The sequence below is a fragment of the Quercus suber genome, unplaced genomic scaffold, assembly GCF_002906115.3.
Source record: "Quercus suber isolate HL8 unplaced genomic scaffold, Cork oak 2.0 scaffold_513, whole genome shotgun sequence".
In the NCBI taxonomy this organism is placed as follows: Eukaryota; Viridiplantae; Streptophyta; class Magnoliopsida; order Fagales; family Fagaceae; genus Quercus; species Quercus suber.
Window position 1 is genome coordinate 374,099 of NW_027069962.1, and position 23,465 is coordinate 397,563.

At 36.5% G+C, this 23,465-nt stretch overlaps 1 protein-coding gene across 1 annotated transcript; it reads right to left on the minus strand.

Moving 5' to 3' along the window:
* Window positions 1-2,532: 2,532 nt before the first annotated feature.
* Window positions 2,533-3,036, minus strand: LOC112012883 (uncharacterized). Its single transcript, XM_024045258.1, has one exon. It carries the CDS (start codon window positions 3,034-3,036, stop codon window positions 2,533-2,535), a length of 504 nt encoding a protein of 167 aa, XP_023901026.1.
* Window positions 3,037-23,465: the final 20,429 nt, after the last annotated feature.

Sequence of the window (23,465 nt, forward strand, 5' to 3'; positions counted from 1 at the left end):
GTATTGTGTACCACGTGGGGAATAAAATAGAATCAGTTGATTCCTGAACTAAAAACCAAAAAAAAACGTGGTATTTTTTTTCTTTTTCTTTTTTTATTGTTCTAGAAACTAAAAAGTAAAAAGAATATTTCCAGCCTTTATTATAACAATATAAAATAAGATATTTTTAAAAAGATAGAGAAAAAAAAAAGGGGGGGGGGGGGGAATTTGGGGGGGGGGGGTGAGATTACCGCTGTGAACTCTTCCAAGCATTCTTTAGATACCTAGGCAATGCAATACACGTTGCAACAAGGGGTATGCATCCTTACTTGATTTCTTTGGTTCCAGATGGACCAAGCTATCATAGCAAAGAGTTCTGGGTTTGAGTGGTTGGTCAAAATCCATGATAATAGTTCTTTATAGTCTACAAAGTACCTAGTGCTTCGAAAATTCCATTCTGCATAAGATGTCTAAATCGGGTCCAGCTCATTACAAAGCCATAGAGCATGCAATGGTGATTCTGCCTCACTCTTGCACCTATCACATAGGGGATCAACGATGATAGCTCGCCTCAACAGATTCAACTTAGTGAGAATCGAATTCTTACACGCTTTCCACATAAGATTCTTAACTTTATTTGGAACTCAGAGAGACCAAACACCTTTCTAAAAGCTCGAGTCTTGAGGACTGTACATGTCTTGGCTTGCCTCGTCATATTCATTCTTGCACGTATATTGTCCATTTTGTGTTAATGGCCAGTAGATCTTATCTTCAGACTCTGTTCTGGATAAGGGGATATTCTTGATCAGGTTAGCTTCACTTGGGATAAAAATGCCATCTATTAATTCTGTGTTCCACTGTCGGGTTAGAGGGTCAATAAGGAGGTCCATGGTTGCCTCCTCTAGTGAATCAAGAATTGGAGAGGAGACTAGGGTTGGATGTTTTGTGGGTAGCCAGTGTTGCTACCATATCTTCACTGTCCTTCCATTTCCAATGTGCCAACATGAGCCCCGGGCAATTACATCTCTGCCGTGTAATATGCTTTTCCAAGCATAAGAGCCCACTCTAGAATCTAATGCCTCCATTATGGAACAATGAAGGAAAAACCGAGCCTTGAAAACTCGATAAAAAAGAGACTTTCGATCTTCCAATAAGTGCCATGCTTGCTTTGCCAATAGGGAATCATTGTAAAGTGCTAAATCTTGAAAGCCTATACCTCCAACCAACTTGGACTTTATCATCTTATCCCATTTGAACCAATGGATCTTCCTTTTGTCACCTCGTTGTCCCCACCAAAACTTGCCTATGAGAACTTCAATTTCATGGCACAAGCCCAATGGGAGCTTGAAACAACCTATAGCATAGGTAGGGATAACTTGTATGACCAACTTAATTAATACTTCACGTCCTGCTTGTGATAGTAGATTTCCTTTCCATCCTTGTAGTTTTCTCCCACACCCTCTCCTTTAAGTAGGCAAAGCTAGCTTTTTTTCCTTTCCCTACTAGTGAAGGAAGCCCCAGGTATTTTTCACAATGCTGGATCTCTCGAATGCCAAGAATCCCTTTTATAAGCTATCTAGAAGCTTCATTGACCGCTTTGCTAAAAAAGATAGCAGTTTTCTCCCTGTTTACTTTCTGTCCCGAAGCCCCTTCATAGGCAAATAGGAGGTCCATCACTTTCCCACATTCTATAGGAGTAGCCCTACAAAAAAGAAGGTTGTCATCTACAAAAAAAAAAAAAACAAGTGGGTTAGTTTTGGCCCTCGTTTACATAGTGCAAAACCAGTAATATCTCCCTTTGCCATTGCTTGTTTTATAAGCCCATGTAAGCCCTCGGTACATAGTAAGAATAGGAAAGGCGAGAGAAGGTCGCCTTGTCTAAGGCCTCTAGAAGGTGTAATCAAACCCTTAGGCTCTCCATTCACAAGGATGGAATAAGTCACTATTTGAACACATACCATGATAAGATTAATCCACCTCTCATAGAAACCCATCTTCCTCATTAGTTGTTCGAGAAAAATCCTTTTCCACCCTTTCATAGGCCTTACTCATATCAAGCTTGAGTGCCATGTATCCTGATGACCCATTAGAATAATTTTTCATGCAATGTAATGTTTCAAATGCAACTAAGATATTATTTGTGATAAGACGATCCTTAGCAAATGCATATTGATGCTCGGTAATAATAGATGGTAGAAATTTTTTAAATCAATTTGCCAAAACTTTTGAGAAAAGTTTATAAAGTACATTACATAAACTAATAGGGCAAAAATCAAACGCATGCTCAAGACTTTTTTTTCTTAGGTATAAGGGTGATAAAAGTGTGGTTAACTGATTCAGGTAACATATCAGAATTAGACCAAGATAGGATAGATTGGGTAAGTCACCTTTAATCAGAGGCAAAAAATGCTGGTAGAATAGTGGCGGCATCCCATCTGGGCCAGGCACTTTCATAGGTGCCATTTGTTTGAGTGTAGTAACTACTTCAACTTCTAAAAAGTCACCTGTCAATTGCTCATTCACTTCTGGTGAAATCATGGCTGGAACATTTTCCTAAACTGAAGCCATAGAACTTGGGCAAGATGTGGAGAAAAGCTGCTTGTAGAAATCTTCCAAAACAGTGGCTATGGTTTTGGATTGGTCTACCCATCTATTGGAGGCATCAAAGAGTCCTATAATTGAATTTTTTCTGAATCTGTGTGTGGCCTTGCTATGGAAATATATGGTGTTATTATCTCCATTGCTAAGCCATAAAATACAAGCTCCCTGGTTCCACATCCTAGCCTCCCTGTCAAGCAAAATATTAATCTCCAATTGTAACTCACGGACCTGAAAATTAAGGCCATTGTGCAAAGCTTCTCTCTCAGCCTTAAGCAATGCTTTTTTCTTCTTTTCCAGCTCACGTTTGACATTTCCAAACACATTTTTATTCCACCATTCCAAGTATTTACCACACCTATCCTCCCTACTGATGATCGAGCCCACTGTATCCCATGTAGCACAAGAATTCCATACCACTTCAACAATCTCTCCACATCTGCTATCGGAGAGCCACATCTCCTCAAAACAAAAACCTTTTTTGAGGGGGAAGGTCCAAACCCATGGGGTTGATGAGGAGTGGGCAATGATTCGATGATAGACACAGTAGGTGGTAGACCCGAGTTCTAGGAAAACGATGAAACTAGGAGTTTGTAGCTAAACCCCAGTCTAACCTTTCCTATATAGAGTGCCCGTCCTTGAAATGTTTACTCTATGTAAAATTCAAACCCACAAAACCCAAATCCATGAAGTTGCTCTCATCAATTACCTCTCTGAACAACTGCATTTGATTGTGATTCCGAAGAGCACCACCTAACTTTTCATCTTGTCTTGTAATCTCATTGAAGTCCCTTGCACACAGCCAGGGATATGAGGGAGGGTGTTCAAACTCTTAAGTTTATTCCACGCTTCAAAGAACTTAGAAGTTATAAGTTTGCCGTAAAAGCCTGTAAAGTGCCAAACCTGGTCCGAGCCTTTATCTATTAGAGCATCAATGCAGTATTTGGAAGAGTCCTCTACACTAATAGACACTGAGTCTTTCTAGAGGAGTGCCAAGCCACCGCCCATGTTATCACTTGAGAGAACCCACTTATTATCGAAATTAAAATTATGTAGCACACGATCAAGCCTTGCTTCATACGCCCATGTCTCGGCTAGGAACATGACGGAGGGATCTTTTGCCNAAAAAAGGGGGGGGGGGGGGAATTTGTCCCCTATTTTAGGTAATTCACAATTTTTCCTTTATGTATGAAACCAACCAATTTATGTTTTGGAAATCAGTGAATACTTCTATACTTTTATTTTGTTACTCTTACAATTAAACGTAAATTATTTATTTCTAGAATATTTTACTGAGCAAAGTCTAAAATATCCATAACTGAATAATAAAATGTCAAAAATACCCCAAGGTCTAAAAATTTTTGGTACTTGGCAGTACCTTTATCCTAAACCTTAGGATTTTTTTTTTTTTTTTTGGGTATTTTGGGCTAAAGCCCAGTATTACTAAGACTTTTCAAAAATATCCAATTTAATCTCTAAACACAAAAGACACTTAATACTGTTTTACAATTCCCTATTCCTCTAAGCCCTCTACTTCACTAACTGCATTATGAAAATGATATGCACATGGTAGTATTTTGGTAGTTAATGGTAGATAAATAGTAACTAGAAATGTAAAAGGAAACAAGGAAAATAATGGAAATTTAAGATTTTTGAGATTCTTTGTTGAATTTTTTACTATAAAAAAACCTTATAAGAATATCATTGCACAACTAACAACCTTGTAATTCAGTGATATAACATACTCTCTTTTATTCGAAGAACCAATAGTTGAATCTCGCCTCTTCCATCATTGTAGTTTATTGAATTATCATAATATATAATTCTTTATAGAGATTTTAGGAATTTTTTTTTTTTTTTTTTTGGTTTGAGAAGGAAGAACTGAATAAGTTTTATTAATCAACGATTGGCTAGATTAGCCTGCGTAACAGAAAAAGAAGGTAGTGGAACATCCTCCATCCACACAGCATAGTCTATGACATTTAAGCAATATCTAACCAAACTATAGGCAAGTTTATTACCTTCCCTCCTAACATGGGAGTATAGTAATTTAATGAAAAAACTAGAGAATAAAGCTACATCTTGCAAGATTAATGCTACTGACCCACAGCGGAACCATCTACCTTCAGTGCATTAACAATAATCTCCGAGTCACCCTCCATAACCACTTCTTTTACTCCAATTTCTGCTCCAAATTCCAGGGCTTGGACCACTGCTAGAGCCTCCACCTCAAGAGGTTGGTAAGCTTGGGGAAGCTATTGGGATAGAGAGGCAAGAACCAAGGCTTCAAAATTTTGGATAACAACCCCAACATCGCTTCTATTTTCCGTTCGAAAAACTGCACCATCGAAGTTGATTTTAAGGAGGTTTCCTCACAATGCTGGGCTTCGGGTAGGGAGGCGGTTTGGGGGGGGGGGGGGGGGTGAGATTACCGCTGTGAACTCTTCCAAGCATTCTTTAGATACCTAGGCAATGCAATACACGTTGCAACAAGGGGTATGCATCCTTACTTGATTTCTTTGGTTCCAGATGGACCAAGCTATCATAGCAAAGAGTTCTGGGTTTGAGTGGTTGGTCAAAATCCATGATAATAGTTCTTTATAGTCTACAAAGTACCTAGTGCTTCGAAAATTCCATTCTGCATAAGATGTCTAAATCGGGTCCAGCTCATTACAAAGCCATAGAGCATGCAATGGTGATTCTGCCTCACTCTTGCACCTATCACATAGGGGATCAACGATGATAGCTCGCCTCAACAGATTCAACTTAGTGAGAATCGAATTCTTACACGCTTTCCACATAAGATTCTTAACTTTATTTGGAACTCAGAGAGACCAAACACCTTTCTAAAAGCTCGAGTCTTGAGGACTGTACATGTCTTGGCTTGCCTCGTCATATTCATTCTTGCACGTATATTGTCCATTTTGTGTTAATGGCCAGTAGATCTTATCTTCAGACTCTGTTCTGGATAAGGGGATATTCTTGATCAGGTTAGCTTCACTTGGGATAAAAATGCCATCTATTAATTCTGTGTTCCACTGTCGGGTTAGAGGGTCAATAAGGAGGTCCATGGTTGCCTCCTCTAGTGAATCAAGAATTGGAGAGGAGACTAGGGTTGGATGTTTTGTGGGTAGCCAGTGTTGCTACCATATCTTCACTGTCCTTCCATTTCCAATGTGCCAACATGAGCCCCGGGCAATTACATCTCTGCCGTGTAATATGCTTTTCCAAGCATAAGAGCCCACTCTAGAATCTAATGCCTCCATTATGGAACAATGAAGGAAAACCGAGCCTTGAAAACTCGATAAAAAAGAGACTTTCGATCTTCCAATAAGTGCCATGCTTGCTTTGCCAATAGGGAATCATTGTAAAGTGCTAAATCTTGAAAGCCTATACCTCCAACCAACTTGGACTTTATCATCTTATCCCATTTGAACCAATGGATCTTCCTTTTGTCACCTCGTTGTCCCCACCAAAACTTGCCTATGAGAACTTCAATTTCATGGCACAAGCCCAATGGGAGCTTGAAACAACCTATAGCATAGGTAGGGATAACTTGTATGACCAACTTAATTAATACTTCACGTCCTGCTTGTGATAGTAGATTTCCTTTCCATCCTTGTAGTTTTCTCCCACACCCTCTCCTTTAAGTAGGCAAAGCTAGCTTTTTTTCCTTTCCCTACTAGTGAAGGAAGCCCCAGGTATTTTTCACAATGCTGGATCTCTCGAATGCCAAGAATCCCTTTTATAAGCTATCTAGAAGCTTCATTGACCGCTTTGCTAAAAAAGATAGCAGTTTTCTCCCTGTTTACTTTCTGTCCCGAAGCCCCTTCATAGGCAAATAGGAGGTCCATCACTTTCCCACATTCTATAGGAGTAGCCCTACAAAAAAGAAGGTTGTCATCTACAAAAAAAAAAAAAACAAGTGGGTTAGTTTTGGCCCTCGTTTACATAGTGCAAAACCAGTAATATCTCCCTTTGCCATTGCTTGTTTTATAAGCCCATGTAAGCCCTCGGTACATAGTAAGAATAGGAAAGGCGAGAGAAGGTCGCCTTGTCTAAGGCCTCTAGAAGGTGTAATCAAACCCTTAGGCTCTCCATTCACAAGGATGGAATAAGTCACTATTTGAACACATACCATGATAAGATTAATCCACCTCTCATAGAAACCCATCTTCCTCATTAGTTGTTCGAGAAAAATCCTTTTCCACCCTTTCATAGGCCTTACTCATATCAAGCTTGAGTGCCATGTATCCTGATGACCCATTAGAATAATTTTTCATGCAATGTAATGTTTCAAATGCAACTAAGATATTATTTGTGATAAGACGATCCTTAGCAAATGCATATTGATGCTCGGTAATAATAGATGGTAGAAATTTTTTAAATCAATTTGCCAAAACTTTTGAGAAAAGTTTATAAAGTACATTACATAAACTAATAGGGCAAAAATCAAACGCATGCTCAAGACTTTTTTTTCTTAGGTATAAGGGTGATAAAAGTGTGGTTAACTGATTCAGGTAACATATCAGAATTAGACCAAGATAGGATAGATTGGGTAAGTCACCTTTAATCAGAGGCAAAAAATGCTGGTAGAATAGTGGCGGCATCCCATCTGGGCCAGGCACTTTCATAGGTGCCATTTGTTTGAGTGTAGTAACTACTTCAACTTCTAAAAAGTCACCTGTCAATTGCTCATTCACTTCTGGTGAAATCATGGCTGGAACATTTTCCTAAACTGAAGCCATAGAACTTGGGCAAGATGTGGAGAAAAGCTGCTTGTAGAAATCTTCCAAAACAGTGGCTATGGTTTTGGATTGGTCTACCCATCTATTGGAGGCATCAAAGAGTCCTATAATTGAATTTTTTCTGAATCTGTGTGTGGCCTTGCTATGGAAATATATGGTGTTATTATCTCCATTGCTAAGCCATAAAATACAAGCTCCCTGGTTCCACATCCTAGCCTCCCTGTCAAGCAAAATATTAATCTCCAATTGTAACTCACGGACCTGAAAATTAAGGCCATTGTGCAAAGCTTCTCTCTCAGCCTTAAGCAATGCTTTTTTCTTCTTTTCCAGCTCACGTTTGACATTTCCAAACACATTTTTATTCCACCATTCCAAGTATTTACCACACCTATCCTCCCTACTGATGATCGAGCCCACTGTATCCCATGTAGCACAAGAATTCCATACCACTTCAACAATCTCTCCACATCTGCTATCGGAGAGCCACATCTCCTCAAAACAAAAACCTTTTTTGAGGGGGAAGGTCCAAACCCATGGGGTTGATGAGGAGTGGGCAATGATTCGATGATAGACACAGTAGGTGGTAGACCCGAGTTCTAGGAAAACGATGAAACTAGGAGTTTGTAGCTAAAACCCAGTCTAACCTTTCCTATATAGAGTGCCCGTATGTTCTGGATATAATTTACAAACTCTCTCTCTGTTCATGGGCTCCTAAGCCCACGACAGTTCCACACTAAAAGATTCATTGGTGGTGGCGTGCTTGATTCTTAGCCACTGCCAAAATAATAGACTCATTGCTCTCTGCCAGGTCAACCCCATGTTTCTTGTTAGGTAAAACCTCCAAAGCTTCACAATTCTCATATGCTCTCTTCCTCAGAAAAACTTTTACTTCTGCTGTGCTTCCTATATTAGCCTGATCATGCTTTACCAAGCATTACAATGTTTTCTGTTGATACGGGCTAGTGCTACCAAGATTTGTTTCATTTGATCCCTGAATCAATTCTGGTACGTGAACCACGGTTTCCCTAGATGAGATAGCCACCTCAGGATTGGAGAGAGCCGTGTCTACCACGTGAGAGTCATTATTCTGAGTTGTTCATGTTTTATTACTCAATTTTAAATTAAAAAAAAAAAAAAAAGACAAAAAGTTCATTTGTCCTTACGTGACACTTTGCTTGAGTTTTAAGATTTGGTTCCATATTAATGGTTAATTTTTTTCACATTTAACCAATTTAGAGTCTCATCCTAGGACTCAATTTATTAAAGGTCTGCTTGTCGCTACATATTGTATATTTTATAGTTCATTTTAAATAACGTCCATCTTGTTCATTTCAAATAGGACTCAAACATATTATCGCTACATATTGTTATTATAGGACTCAAACAAGATTCTCTTCATTTCAAATAGGACAAAATTTAGCTACAAAATTAGTTAGTTGTAGCTTAACGTTACAACCTTATTCAAAAAATAAATATTATTACATATTTTAAAAATCTAACCGTTGAATTGCATGTTCTTTATGGTCTTAATACACATATCAAATTTTGTCAATCGAATATTATTTATTATATGATCTATAATATTATATTTTAGGCGAAAAGCACATTTTCGTCCCTACATTTTCACACGATTTCCATTTTGGTCCCTAACTTTTTTTTTTTACCGCTTTTAGTCCCTATCCTGGAAAACACCTATTGTTTTAGTCCTTACCGTCAACCAACTAACGGGAAAAGCTGAGGTGGCGGACGGAAGATTCTATTAGCTGATGTGGCACTGATGTGGCTCTGATGAGGCGATTAAAATATTGTTAAAAAAATATTATTTGGCATTTTTATATGCCACATCAGCATTTTAATTTTTTATATATAAAAAGCCACGTCAGAAAATTTAAACCAAAAAAAATAAATTAAAAAACAAAACTTAATTTTTTTTTTTTTTTTTTTTTACTTTCAATTATTTTTTCCTAAGAACTGAAGATGTTCTTCGTGTTCTTCCTAAATCCATGAAATAAACCAATCTCCAGCAAACCCCAAATCCAAATCCAAATCCAGCAACCAAATCTACTCCATCAAATCCAGAAAAACAAGAAATAAATCCAGGAAACCAAACCAAACCATAAATAAACCAAAGAAATAAACCCATAAACCCAAATCTAAACAAACTTCGTCACTCAAGTCTCAAACAAACCCAGATACCCACTCGTCCAAGTTTCAAGCAAACCCAGATACCCACTTGTGCAACAATGGATTCTCTTCTTGATGCATGCCACGGCCACCACCTCCAAACCCCATCCTCCACCGAAACCTCCATCCAAACACCATCCTCCACCGAAACCTCCAACAAATCAAACCCATAAACCCAGAAAAATCATCAAACCCACAAAAAAACAAACCCAGAAATTTAAAACAAAACCAACACCTTCGTCCAAGTTTCAAGCAAACCCAGATACCCACTTGTGCAACAATGGATTCTCTTCTTGATGCATGCCACGGCCACCACCTCCAAACCCCATCCTCCACCGAAACCTCCATCCAAACACCATCCTCCACCGAAACCTCCAACAAATCAAACCCATAAACCCAGAAAAATCATCAAACCCACAAAAAAACAAACCCAGAAATTTAAAACAAAACCAACACCCAAATGGACTGGCATGGGGATGTCGAAGAGGAGACCAGTGGCGATGTTGTAGAGGGAGGTGAAGATGAGAGTTGTGCCGAGGTCGAGGTGGGAGATGAGGGTGAGGGTTAGGACGATGGGGATGTAGGTGCCGAGGTCACCCACGGCGCCTGAGAGCTCAGAGGAGAGGGAGGTTTTGAGGCGAAGACGATGGCGCCATGGGCTTGAGAGGAGAGGTGTGGTGGTGGTGGTGGATTGGTCCATGGTGGTGAGAGGTGCTCTGAGAATCGGATCTGCCTTTTATTCTTGTGTTTGTGTTTTTTGGGTTGTTCTGGGGACTATGCCGTGGACCTCTTTGGATTTGTGTTTGTGTTTTTTTTGGCTTATTGCTGGTTTTGCTGAAGAAGGATTGATGGGTTTGTGTGCTGGATTTGTCAGCATTTGTGTTTGTGTTTGTGTTCGTGCTCTTACTGGATTTCTGTTTGTGTTGTTGCTTAATCTTGTGTTTGTTTTCTAAGGAAAAAAAAAAAGAGAAAATGTCAAATAAAGGAAAATATTCTTGTTCTTAAATATGTATTTGTGTTCTTACTGTCCTTGCTTTTAGATCTCAATTTATGTGTTTTTTTTTGTTTTTAATTTTGTTTTAAATTTTTTTTATTTAGTTAAAATTAATAAATTAATTTTTTTTTTAATTTAAATGCTGATGTGGCATTTTTTAATGTCAAAATAAATTTTTTAATTATTATTTTAATGTGCCGTTAGCCACCTCAGCTTTTTCCGTTAGTTGGCTGACGGTAAGGACTAAAATAACAAGCATTAATTGGATTAGGGACTAAAAGTGGTAAAATAGAAATGTAGGGACCAAAATAGAAATGACCCCAAAATGTAAGGATGAAAATGTGCTTTTCACCTAAGTGAATCACATATGTCCTAACAATCTCCCCATTTGGCAATCCGTGACAAAACCACAACTCATAAATCACTCAACTCATATTCACTTGTTGAATACAATAAAATTTATCCTAACACAAACTCTTGAAAAATTTTGCAAGAAGAGAGTTTATGACAAGTAGACTTTGACAACATGTATTTCTAAAATACTTTAAACAAAACTCATCAAGGCATCTTTGTGTGAAACAGAAATAATAGATTGCATACACGTAATAAGAAGCATGTGCATAAAGAGAGAAAAGAAACAACACATGTAAGGGTAGGTGAAAGAAACATACATCTATATATAAAGAAGATAAGTACAATGTATGTCAATAATGGACACAAGACCTAAGGTACAAGAATAAATGTATCTAAAATAGAGAAAAGAAAAAGATACAAATAATCGTCACTACATCCCTTAAGTATCAACACTCCCCCTATCAAAATGGTCCTATACTAACTTTCCCCCTAAGTATGATTACTCTTATATACAAAACTACTTCTCCTTTTTGTCACGAGTGACAAAGGGTAAGAGTGTCAAGTAGACATCTCATCTTTACCGGAAGAGCTAGCATCTCCATCACCATCATCCTCAGAAGCAGTAGCATCATCATTATCATCCTCAACATCAAAAGCCTCTGGAGTACGTGGAGGAGAATCAACGAAGCCACCCATGACCACCTGCCGTCAAGCAATACGGCTAACACAAACGTTCACCTTATACAGCTCAGTGGAGAGTGTATTAAGGCAAGCATCCATGAGCTGACGTTGCGTCATGATGTCTCCTAAAGTCACATCGCTCATAGAAGAAGAGGGAGCAGATGTGGATGGTGCAGATCGGGATGGAGCTGAACGTGAGGGAGGAGCTGCTGACCCAGACTGCCTCGACCTAAACTGCGCCTCACTACGTTTAACGGTAGTGGCGTCTATGGCATAAATGTGGGTAAAGTGGTCGGACGCTGGAAAGGGAACAGAAAAATGGCGTAAGATCCTCATGATAGTGGAAGGAAAGATGAGCTTATCACGGGATGCCATATCCCTATAGACATCTAAGATAGAAAGAATAAAGTGAGAAGAAAAATATATGGTAAGATACTCAAGAAGGGATAGAAAAAATCGAGCAAAAGGCTCTATGATAGAGTTATAGTGAGAGAGAGGGTGAAGAATAAAAGTCATAACCATGTTAAAAAACTAAGGACCTTTTGCAAAGTCCGAACAGTAAGTGAACTGACGCTCACAAATAAGGTAGTCAGGAAACTCTACCTTCGAGACATGGAGCACATTCACAACAAGTTGCGGTGTGACAGCAATGCGTGTACCTCGAACGCGATTATGAAAGAGAGGTACTGAAAAATAAAATCCATGCATGTTGAAGTAAAACTCCTAGATCAACATGGATGGATAAGTGACCGAGATGACATATAGTGACTCCCAACCCCGACTGTGAATGATAGTAGGTAGGTCAGTGTTGGTGAAGTTCGCCAAAATGACTTAACATTCAGAATGAATGCCTCATCGAGAAAAGTTCTTTGAGAAGGCCTTACAGGCATCCTTATCACGGAACCGAATATGTGATGGAGTAGGATCAAAGGAAGACGATGCCCTAAAACGAAAAGGGTTCGAGGACGGAGCAGACTTATGTTTAGGTGCCATAGACACGACTAACATAAATATAAAAGAGAGGGAGAGAGAGAAAGACAATCAGAAAAGTCCCAACACAGTTCAAATATAACAAGTATATTGAAAGAAAGTACGTATGTATAGGAAATGCATGAATATGTGACATGCAATATAAAAAGCATCATGGGCTTAGCCCAAAGTAATCCTACCAACACACAATCAATTTGCACACATCTAAATGCATGATAATATTGTTATAATGCTTATGTGATGCAATGCATGTGATTTTAAACTCATTTAAGTAAAAACTCATTCCAAAATTTCAACAAAAACTCATCAATTTTGAAAAACCCCAAAATTTTTCAAAAACCCCAAAACCTAGGTTTCAAAACATGAAATGCATGAAAATAACAGATTAGAGACTCACCAAGTGAAGAAAAACTTGGAAAAACCTTGAAGAACCCTTGAGGAAGAAGTTTGGAGTGAGTGAGAGAGGTTTGGGAGGTGAAAAGACACTGTCGAGATAGAGATTAAGAAAAGTGAGAAACGGATCGTGCTGAACATATATATAGGAGTTCAGTAAATCTCGACAGATAAAGGTGTCGAGAGGTGTCAAGACAGGTGTCGAGAAAAATGATGTCAACAGATGCAACTGTTAAGGATCTATCGAGGAACAATTCAACAGAACAAATAAAAGAAGCTTGATCGATCCACCTGTTGTCAAGAGAAGTTTTCTCGATCGATCCACCAACTATCGAGAAGCTATTGAGAATGCAATAAGAAGAAGTTGAAAAGCTCGATAGATAGCCAGGTGTCGAGGAGGTGTTGAGAAGTTGTCGAAATTGCTTAAAAACAGTTTTTCAAGAAGAGAAAAACATAGATATGAATACAATCAAGCATGCAATTCAACCAATGATCCAATCAACATTTTAGACTCTCAAAATTATCTCTCAATCAACAATTTTAAGTACATGGATCCCAAAAACACACACACACACACACACACTAAACAAGTCTAACTAATTTTATATTCCAAAAAATAAGTCAAGACAGTTAAGTGAGCATATATTAACACATGTAAACCTTGTGATGACCAAATCACATTATACCTGCACATGTATCCAAAGTAGCAAAGAATATTGTGTGTTGTGTGTCAAAAACATCGCAAAATTGCATAAGTGTCAACTAGTTATGACAATTTGGGATATAAGAAAATCATTTTAACTCACACACAATCATAACTATTTGATGGGGACTATTACCTTCGAGGGACATCCTATAACTCCCACAACTCCTAGAATACACGCTTGCAATCATATATAAATCATTTTTATTCTTTTTGCTTTTTATTTTTCTTTGCATATATATATATATATTAAGAAAATCATGCATGGGCATATAAGAGAAAGAAAAGAAATACTCAGTTATGTTAAGCATTTGACATTCCAATTTTGCTATGCTGAAGCATACTGATGTCATTTCATGATTGGCAGACAAAGGTGGTGAGATGGTTATTTAGCCTTTCTCTTAGGATTTTCTAGTCCTTCCCATCAAAAAGAGTGATACGAGTGTTAAGTACAAGTGATAACTTAATCTTACTCATCACAAACAAGAGCCACAAAACTCACTTGCTTAGTTGTGCATAGAGATGCTTATCTAAACTACAAAAGATACAAAGTTTAGAAAATTTTGTTTCAATGGCCATCCAAGGTACACAAGTACCAATGCACACAAAACACACACTATTTTTGTATTTTTCTAATTTTTCAAAATTTTTTTAATTTTTATATAAAAAAAAAAAACTAAACTGAAAAAAACAAACAAAAACATGTTAAACAAAGCAAAGTATAAAATTAGACTGACTCAAAATAAAAGCAAATCACATAAGTTATGCAAAAACAAAAACATGAAGAAAGAGAAGAAAGTGATAGAATCACTTGGAGCCCTTAACATTAGAGCTTTGAGAAGATCTCCAAGGGGAGCATGAGAAGATTGAAGCTGATTCTGGCTTCCAGATGCTATCATGCCGTTGCTCTGTTGAGTGGCTAACCACTTATAGCAATTTGGATGAGTATGACTGGTAACTCCACAATGATGACAAAGATGCTACTTCTTTTGTTTAGGCTTTTGAGAGTTAACCTTCTTACCCCTAGGGTGTTTAGCTTCTTTCTTATATTGCTTAGGGGGTGCTCTTAAGATAGATTTACCCTTGTAATGTAGCGACAATATCTCCTTGTAATGCATGGCTTTTAGTATGTGACTAACCAATTGCGCGGATCCTAGTACGCGACTTCAATCACTAACTAGAGAAGGTTGTTAGCTGCAAAATTCTTCAGTTCATCTAGATGATGAAGATCAAGAAGATGCTTGGTCACAAAACCCTACTATGTACAAACACAGCAACTTTTATGCAAGAACAATGAACTAGGGTAAAACTCTATCTTCGGTCACAATTTGCTTGAACAAACCTTGCTCAACACTTGTGCAACTTGTGTCCTCTTTGACAGTCCTTAAAATAATCATTTTATGTCTAGGGTTGTGAGAAAAGAAAGCCCCAAAATAAGTTAAAACAAAACTGAAAATCTGTTTTTCTTAAACCTCAACAGAAGCCTAGTGGTTGAGTTGCTATCGAGCCACAGGGCTGATTATCTCTTTAAATCTCGACTGTCGACCTTTAATGATAGGCACGTTTCAAACTTGAATCTTGGACAAACTTGCATGGCTTCAACACTTGATCTTGAAAAAAAGTTTCTTGAAGTATTAAACACATCCTAAATCTATCCAAATACAAGTAAAGTGCGTTTTGTCAAAAAATTAGCCAATTACATAAAATAGTGATTTATGTTCCTAACAAGTGAATCACAAATGTCCTAACAGCTTAAATTGGGCAACATTATCCTCAGGTTGGGCTCTTCGATCCTCAACTCTCTCACAGTTCCAATTTTAACAAATGTCCCTAAATGGAATGCATCTCAATTGGCATAAGGCATTAATTAGGCTAGAGTAGTATTTTTATTTTATAAATTAAAAAAAAAAAATGGCATAATGCAATGCATCTCAATTATATCACTCTCTTGGTTGGAATCACATGATAGGCATTGATTAGGCATCTTATCTAACCAGAAATGTGCAAATATTACTAGCAATGTTACATACATAAATCATATCACAACAATTGAATTGACAAGCTTTTATTAATTCACATTTATACCTATCACTAACATCATTTTTTTTATTATTACTAATAATATGTCACATCAACTAAGTGTTAAATTTTTTTTGTGTCTACAAACTTTCTCAGACATTATTATTCAACCAAATGAAACTTTTTAAGTCTTGAGAAAGTTTAGAGACAAAAAAAGAAAAAAAAAATTGACACATGTTAATGTGATGTCAGTGATGGGTCCAAATAAGAATTAGTAAAAGAAAATTTCAACTTAACCGATGTGTTGTCAATTTATTTATTTATTTATTTATTTTTTTTTTTGTGTGTGTCTAACTCCATAATGCAAGCAGGAAAATATAAACTTGTCAACCGGCAAATAGTCACATGGCTGTGTAGGTATATTGACCATTGAGAACGACTCTATTTATGCTCAATTTGTTTTGAAATAAAATATTTTTTGAATTTTTTTCCCCAATTTTCAGGTGTTTGTTTGCAAGTAAACTACAGTCAAACTTGTAAAATATTTTCAGTTGACTATAAAATCATTTATAAAAAGTCATAAAACATTTTTCCTTTAAAAAATTAATAAAACATTTTACAAAAATACACAATGGCTTCCCTTGCTCCATATGGTGTTTAGGCCACCGGTCTAGTGGGTTAGGCAGTCGATGCTGGCAATCCCATGGGCAAAGTTGCCACTCCGATGACCAGGGTAGGGGTTCGCTCAGAGCTGTAACTCTAGTGACTGCTGTCAAGGGGTCCGGTCACTAGAGATGTCGTTCCTACAATCAATGCTGGAGGTCCAATCACCTTAAACACCATTTCGGCAACTAGTGCTAGAAATTTGATTTCCAAAGTTATTGTTCTGACCACTAGTGCTGATGGTCTAGTCACTGAAGACACCACTCTAGCAATGGTCGCTAGTAGTTTGATCACTAGACTCATTGTTTCAGCTATTGGCTCTGACTGTCTAGTCACCAAACATCTGATATCAATGACTCTGGTTGCTGAACTATCAGTTTTTGTGGTTTATTTGAAAATTTTTACTTGTCATACTAAATATTTGAAATTTTTTTACTAAAAATGTTTTACATGTAAAATATTTTACCAAAACAAATGGAATGTTGGTGGGCTACACTTGCTCCTTGTTGGCTAAATTTTGATAAATTATCTGTGAGTGTGTGGGACCCGAGTAAAATCATACAATTTTTCTCCAAAACTCGCCACTTTTAAACTTAAATTACAAGCCTATTTCAAGTACTCCAATTTTTAATTGGTGAGATTGGTGATTGGATTAGCTTTTAGTTTACTTATCTAAATCATTTCAAAACCATTTTTTTTTTCTTTTTTCTTTTTTTCTTGGGTGCAGGTGCAACAACACTTTTGCTAACCTTTTTGCAAATAAAGCTAGTAAAAATTTCAATTCGTTACTTTTGAGAAAGAAAGTTTCGTGTTAGTTGGTTTTGATCATTTAAATTCTTTCTGTTTGCTTATATGGAAAGACCCATTTGGTGAGATCATTTCTAGTTGTGATGATGCAAGGAAAATAGCTGCTTGTCCAAAACTAGAACATCTACTTAAGTTAGGATCTCAAATAAATCCAAAAAAGTTAAAAAAAAAAAAAAATGTGAGAGTTTTAGGAGTTTTTACTTATGAGATTGGGAAATACTTGTATACACACCTTATTACACACATATTTATACAGACGTAAAAATTGAACTAAAAATGTAACTTAAACTAACAATTTTCAAATAAAAATTAAGATAAACTATGTATTTGGTCTTTATTTTTTACACTATATTTCAATTTGGTCCCTAACCTTTCAATTGTATCAATTTAATCCCTAACATTTCAGTGCTATGTTAATTTAGTCATTGCCATTATCTTTTAGATGAAAATTAATAACATGGCACACAACCAAAATAAAAAATTAGTTTATTGTCACATTAATGAAAGCTAATTTTTTATTTTGGCCTTTAATCGCGTCAGTAATTTTCATCCAAAAGATAACGGTAAGGACTAAATTGACACGATATTGAAAAATTAGGGACCAAATTGACACAATTGAAAGGTTATAGACCAAATCAAAATATAGTATAAATGATAGAGACCAAATACGTAATTTACCATAAAAATTATGACTTGAGTTTTAAATATTAATTTTACATGTGTAAAAGTGTTAAACAAATAGTGTGTAATAAATACTATTTTTTTCTCTTTCATTGGGGTGGAGATGATGTGATTTTTAGTTTAGATAGGAGTTTTGCCTGGTTGTAATTTCCTTGGTTTAGATAGGAGCTATTATTGGTTGTTATAGGTAGGCAAAAAAAAAAAAAAATTTTAATTTGTGGATTCAAATTAAAACTAATAATAACTTATCACTTATGATTTATTATGAAAGTATTGTAAAATTGTTGTAAATGTTGTATTTCTCGCAGTCCAACTGTGCAAGTAGTGAATGATAGTGCTCGAAAGAAAAGTTGTTTGGAGACTTTGGCGTTGGATGTAGGGATGGCAAAACAGCCCTAACCCACAGGTACCCGACCTGACTTGTGAAATCGTAGGGTTAGGTTTGGATTTTAAATATCAAACCCGAAGCGGGTTCAGGTCGAGTGTAGGTTCTAGTAATACCCGCCCCGAACCTGACCCGCTTAAACCAAAATTACAAAAAACCTAAAGTATATATATATATATATACCACTTCAGTCTTAACCTAACTCTACAATCTCTACTCTTATCTCATTCAGTGAATCAGTTCAACTACCCCCTCACACTTTAACTCTCACATACTTTTAGGGTTAAGGAATTGGGTGAAGAGCTGAAGGGGTTTAATGATTCCGCTGAAAACGAAACAAAAGAGGTTCAAAAATGGGTTGCGAAACTTGTCTGAAGAAGAGGAGATAGTTGGGGCGAGACTTGTTGGAGGACGGAGATAAAGAGTTGTCGTTGAAGATAACGTAGTCCACCTAAACGATGAAGTTGTCGACTTGAGGGATGAGAGGGTGGAAGCGACGCAAAAAGAAACAACATTGACCCAAGGCCTTGACATTGCCGATCCTGTTAAAGATCAAGGGGAGGATAGAGTCGAGAAGATGGTAGAAGTGGTCTATGTGAGATTGTGGCTGTTAGGTTCTAAAGACTTAGGATTTTATGTATTTAGAACTCTAATATGTATTGTTGGCAAATCATGATCAAAACAGGTTATTTAGTCTTGTTTAGACTTGCTCAAATCAGTGTTGTTTATGTAAAGTTGGAATCAAGCTGATGCAGAATTCACTATGCATCTCGGCCTAGCTTGATTGATCGAAGCTTAAGTTTGATCAATCGAAAATTGAGCAGATGCGTTTTATCTGCGGAATTTCCAACTCAGCCCTAACTCCTAAAACGTTTAGGGTTTTATGTTTTTTCCCTAAGTATATAAGGCAAACCCTAGCCACGTTTTAGAGGGTACTCATATTGCTGTTTGTGTGAATCTCTTGTGAGATCTGTGAGGAGCTTTCCTTCACACAAGCTTAGGATTATCAAGAGGATATTTATTCAAGACCTTGATGATTATTCAGTTGTTGCCATAAAAGCTTAAAGATACACAAGCGAGGGTGCTTGTACTTGCTGGAGAATCCAAGAAAGAAGGAGTCCGTGGCCTTGGAGTTTGCACGTGGTCGTGTCAGTAAGTTTCTACTGGTGTTAGTAGTCTATGTCTTATTGTAAAATTTCAATTCTTTCTATAGTGGATTCAAGTTTACCTTAAGGATAGCTAAGTTAAATCCTCCCCAGGTTTTTTACCAGTTTGGTTTTCCTGACTCATCATATCTTTGTGTTATTTATATTTCTGTTGCTATATACTTGATATGATTGTTTGATTGTGATAACCTAGATTTGCATAATTTGACTAAGTTAATCACTTGGCTAATTAACTAGGTTAATCCGGTTGTGTTAAGGGGTCTAAAAACTGTTCAAGTGGTATCAAAACAGGTAGCTCTCTTGTTGTAGATCTTTTGATCTCTACGCTGATCCTTGACCCCTATTGTCATGGAACATGGACACTCTCTGGTTATTCCTCCTCACTTTGATGGGAATAATTATACTTATTGGAAAGTAAGGATGAAAGCATTCCTGAAATCAATTGATAAAAGAGTCTGGAACTCCATTGAATACGGATGGGAGAAGCCTACTACTCCTGTGAGTGAGTGGCAAACTCCTCAAAAAGAAGTAGCTAGGTTCAATAGCAAAGCTATGAATGCCATCTTTAACGCTATTTTTATGAAGGAATTTAAGAGAATCTCTAATGTTAAGGTTGCTCACACTGCATAAAAAATCCTCCAGACTATGCATGAAGGCATTAAGACAGTTAAAATTAATAAGTTGCAGCAGTTAACATTTAGATTTGAAAGCATTAGGATGTCTGATGATGAATCTTTTTATGAATTCTATGCTAAACTAAATGACATTGTTAATTCTGCATATAATCTGGGTGAAATCTATGATCAACCAAAAATTATTAGGAAGATTCTTAGATCTTTGACTGAGGACTTTAGACCCAAAGTGACTGCCATCACTGAGAGCAAGGATATGGACTCTATCCCTGTTAATGAACTTGTAGGATCTCTTTAGTCCTATGAGTTGGACCTACCCAAAACTAACAAATCCAAGTCAATAGCTCTTAAGTCAATTAATGATGTTGATGTTGGTGGATTTGATGATGAGCTCTTTGCTATAGAGATTGCTTACCTTGCCAAGAACTTTAGAAACTTTCTTGGGAATAGTAACAGAAGGGCAAGAGGTATAAACACTGTTGAACTTAGAAACTTTAGGAAGAATGATCCCACTAAGGTTAATAACAATGAAAAACTTAGAGAAAAAGTTGGTCAATCTTCAAACAATTCTATAGGGCCTCAGAGTTTTGGATGTCAAGGGTATGGTCACATGAAATCTGAATGTCCCACATACTTGAGGTCTAAGGGGAAGGCTATGGCTGTAACGCTTAGTAATAATAAAGTTTCTGATGATGAGTCTGAATGTGACGAGAAGGGAAACTTCATTGCTTCCATTGCTACTATTGTAGTCAATGAAAATGTATTTGTTGAAGAAAACCCTTCTGACGTGGAACTCTCTGAGGATGCAGATCTTCAAGAGGCCTACAATAAACTTTGCAAAGTTGCTGCAAAGAATGCCATGAACGTTGAATTAGGCTTAAAGAAAATTTCTTCTCCTGAGCATGGAAAGAAAAATTTGCTTGCTAATTTGGTTGATGCTAATGATCTTTTGAACAATGTGAAAACTGAGAATATGCTCTTGCTTGATAAAGTTAAATCTTTGGAATATGATTTATCTGTTGCTAGATTTGCTAGTTATAAACTTGATCAAATGCTAAGTGTTCAAAAGGCTCCTTCTGACAAATCTGGATTAAGTTTTGTTGAAAGCATCTCTGTGGCTGCACCCCACTCCACAAACTTTGTTCCTTCATCTTCTTCTGAACCTTCTGTGAGTAAGGCTGTGAGTGAAACTGTCAAACCCCCTGTGAGTGAGGTTGTCAAACCCATAGAAGTTTCACCATCTAGGAAGATTAGGGTTGATTTGAAAGAGTATAAATCTAAGGAGTCTACCCTTACTAAGGACAAGATGCATGGTAAACCTGTTTAGGTTTGTCATTTTTGTGGAAAGTCTGGACACATTCGTCAAAATTGTTATAAACTGCAAGTAGCTAAGCGAGCAAATAAGCCGAAAGTGTCTATGCCTCAAGCACAAGATCCCATGGCACTTATTGGTGCATTGGTAAAGGCTCTAAACCTTTATTCCAATCCTGGAATTGGAAATCACTCCAATGTGAATAAGAACTCTAGTGCTCGAAGTGCATCTAAAAAGTTTTTGATGCAACAGGCTCGATCTAATTAAGTCTTTCTGACATGGTCCTTATGCTTCATTGCTCTATCTTTTGTGACTTTTGTTCTTTGGTTTCTTTTACCTTTTTGTTTCTAGGTTTTGCATTGCATAACATTCATGCATTTCATTTAGGACTATTTTTGTTTCCTCTTTTTAATTAAAAAAAAAAAAAAGGAAGCAAATTGTGTTTTGTATTTACTCTCTTGGTTTTTGAAAACAAGGTTGGTCAATTTATTTTCACATAATATGTCTTTGTACCTTGTTTAGCTTTGATGAGCTTATCTATTGCACTTTACTAGCTGAAGCTTTGTAGTGCATGTTGTGTGGGAAAGATGTTTATGGTTTTTGATCACTTTGTCTTGATCTTAAAGTTATATGCCTTTGACTGTCAGACTTGAACCTTTTGAGAAAGGCATAAATAACCATCTCACCACTATTCACTAGCCAATCATGAACACCTTAGTGCATATCGTAAGATTCTGTGCTTGAGAAAGTGTAGCACATGCACAAAAAGATATAAGGTGTAGTCTCGGTTTAATTGCTTAATGCTTAAAATTGGTATGTACTATTAGGCTTGATACTAAATCACATAATTAAAATTGGTGTGTACATTATCTTGGCCTTTTAATAAGTTTCTGAATAAATTAAAATTGGTGTGTATATTATGAGGCAAAATTCAAGAAACTTACATGATTGCAAGTTTATGATCTAGGAGATGTGGGAGTTATATGATGTAACTCTTTAGGTGATAGTTTCTTTTAAATTCTATGTGATGAATTTTGTAGACTTTGTAGTTGATTTCTATTCACATATCACCTCACATGTATCTAAAGGTTTTGCTAGTTACACACACTACACAAGTTACTATTTACTAAACTTTGTACATGTTATTATGTGTGTTTTTGGTCTGACCAACCAAGTTTGAAAATACCTTGAGTTTTATGCAAAACAGAATTATTGCTTGAGAATTCAAAGGGAGTTGGTTTGAAAATCTTAAATTTGGAAAAATGGGTTTAAAATCTTGGGTTTTAGAGACTCATTTTATCTCATACTCATGCATTTATTTCATTTTTTTAAAATGCTTTAAGGAGTGAATTCACAAAAATTGCTAAGTTTTTCAAATTTGTGCTTTTTCTAGAATTTCGATTGATCCAGCCTGTTTTTCGATCAATCGAAATTGCACTTAAAATTTTATGTGAGCCTCTGTTTGTTTCGATCAATCGAAATTGATTTTTGATCAATCGAAAATCGTGAATCAAGTTTTTTAAAAATCAGTTTTTGACTTATTTAAAACACTTTTTCAAAAAGTTTTCAACTTTTCTCTCTCTCTCTCTGACTCGGACAAGCTCACTCATCAAATTTTTTTCATTTTCCTCCCAAATTTTTGCAAGGTTTTTTTCCTTTAAGGCCGGTAAGTCCATAATACCCTTCCTTTTAAGTTTATTTTCAATTTTCATGCATTTTTCTTTGAATATTTCGAACCTATGCATATTGAGATTTCTGATGATTCAAGCTATTTTTTGTGAAATTGATCATTGGACTTTTGCTGGGAGATGTTTTAAACTTGATCTATGATGCTTAATTTGATCAATTTGGGGTTTTGTGTTCAATTGAAATTCTAGGGCTTGAAATTAATCCGAATTGGGGATTTTGTTCAAATTGGGTGAAATTGATGAAATTGGCTTGTTGAATTGATGTAATTGATCATTCTAAACTGTATGTGTGTTGTGTGATGATCAATTGGTCAATTTGTTTTAAAAACAAACAAGTGGTTTTTCAAATTTTGGGATTTTTTTGTTAGAAGCACTATGCTCAAGCCAATTTTGTGAATTTGAACTCAAATTGAACTTAGTTTCACTGCATTAGAACATGCATCATGACATTTAAATTGTTCATGCATCATATAGATTTTTGTTCTATA

What these genes read in the sequence shown, in the direction of transcription:
- LOC112012883 (XM_024045258.1), bottom strand. Translation starts at nt 3,036, where the DNA reads ATGTGGCTCTCCGATAGCAGATGTGGAGAGATTGTTGAAGTGGTATGG.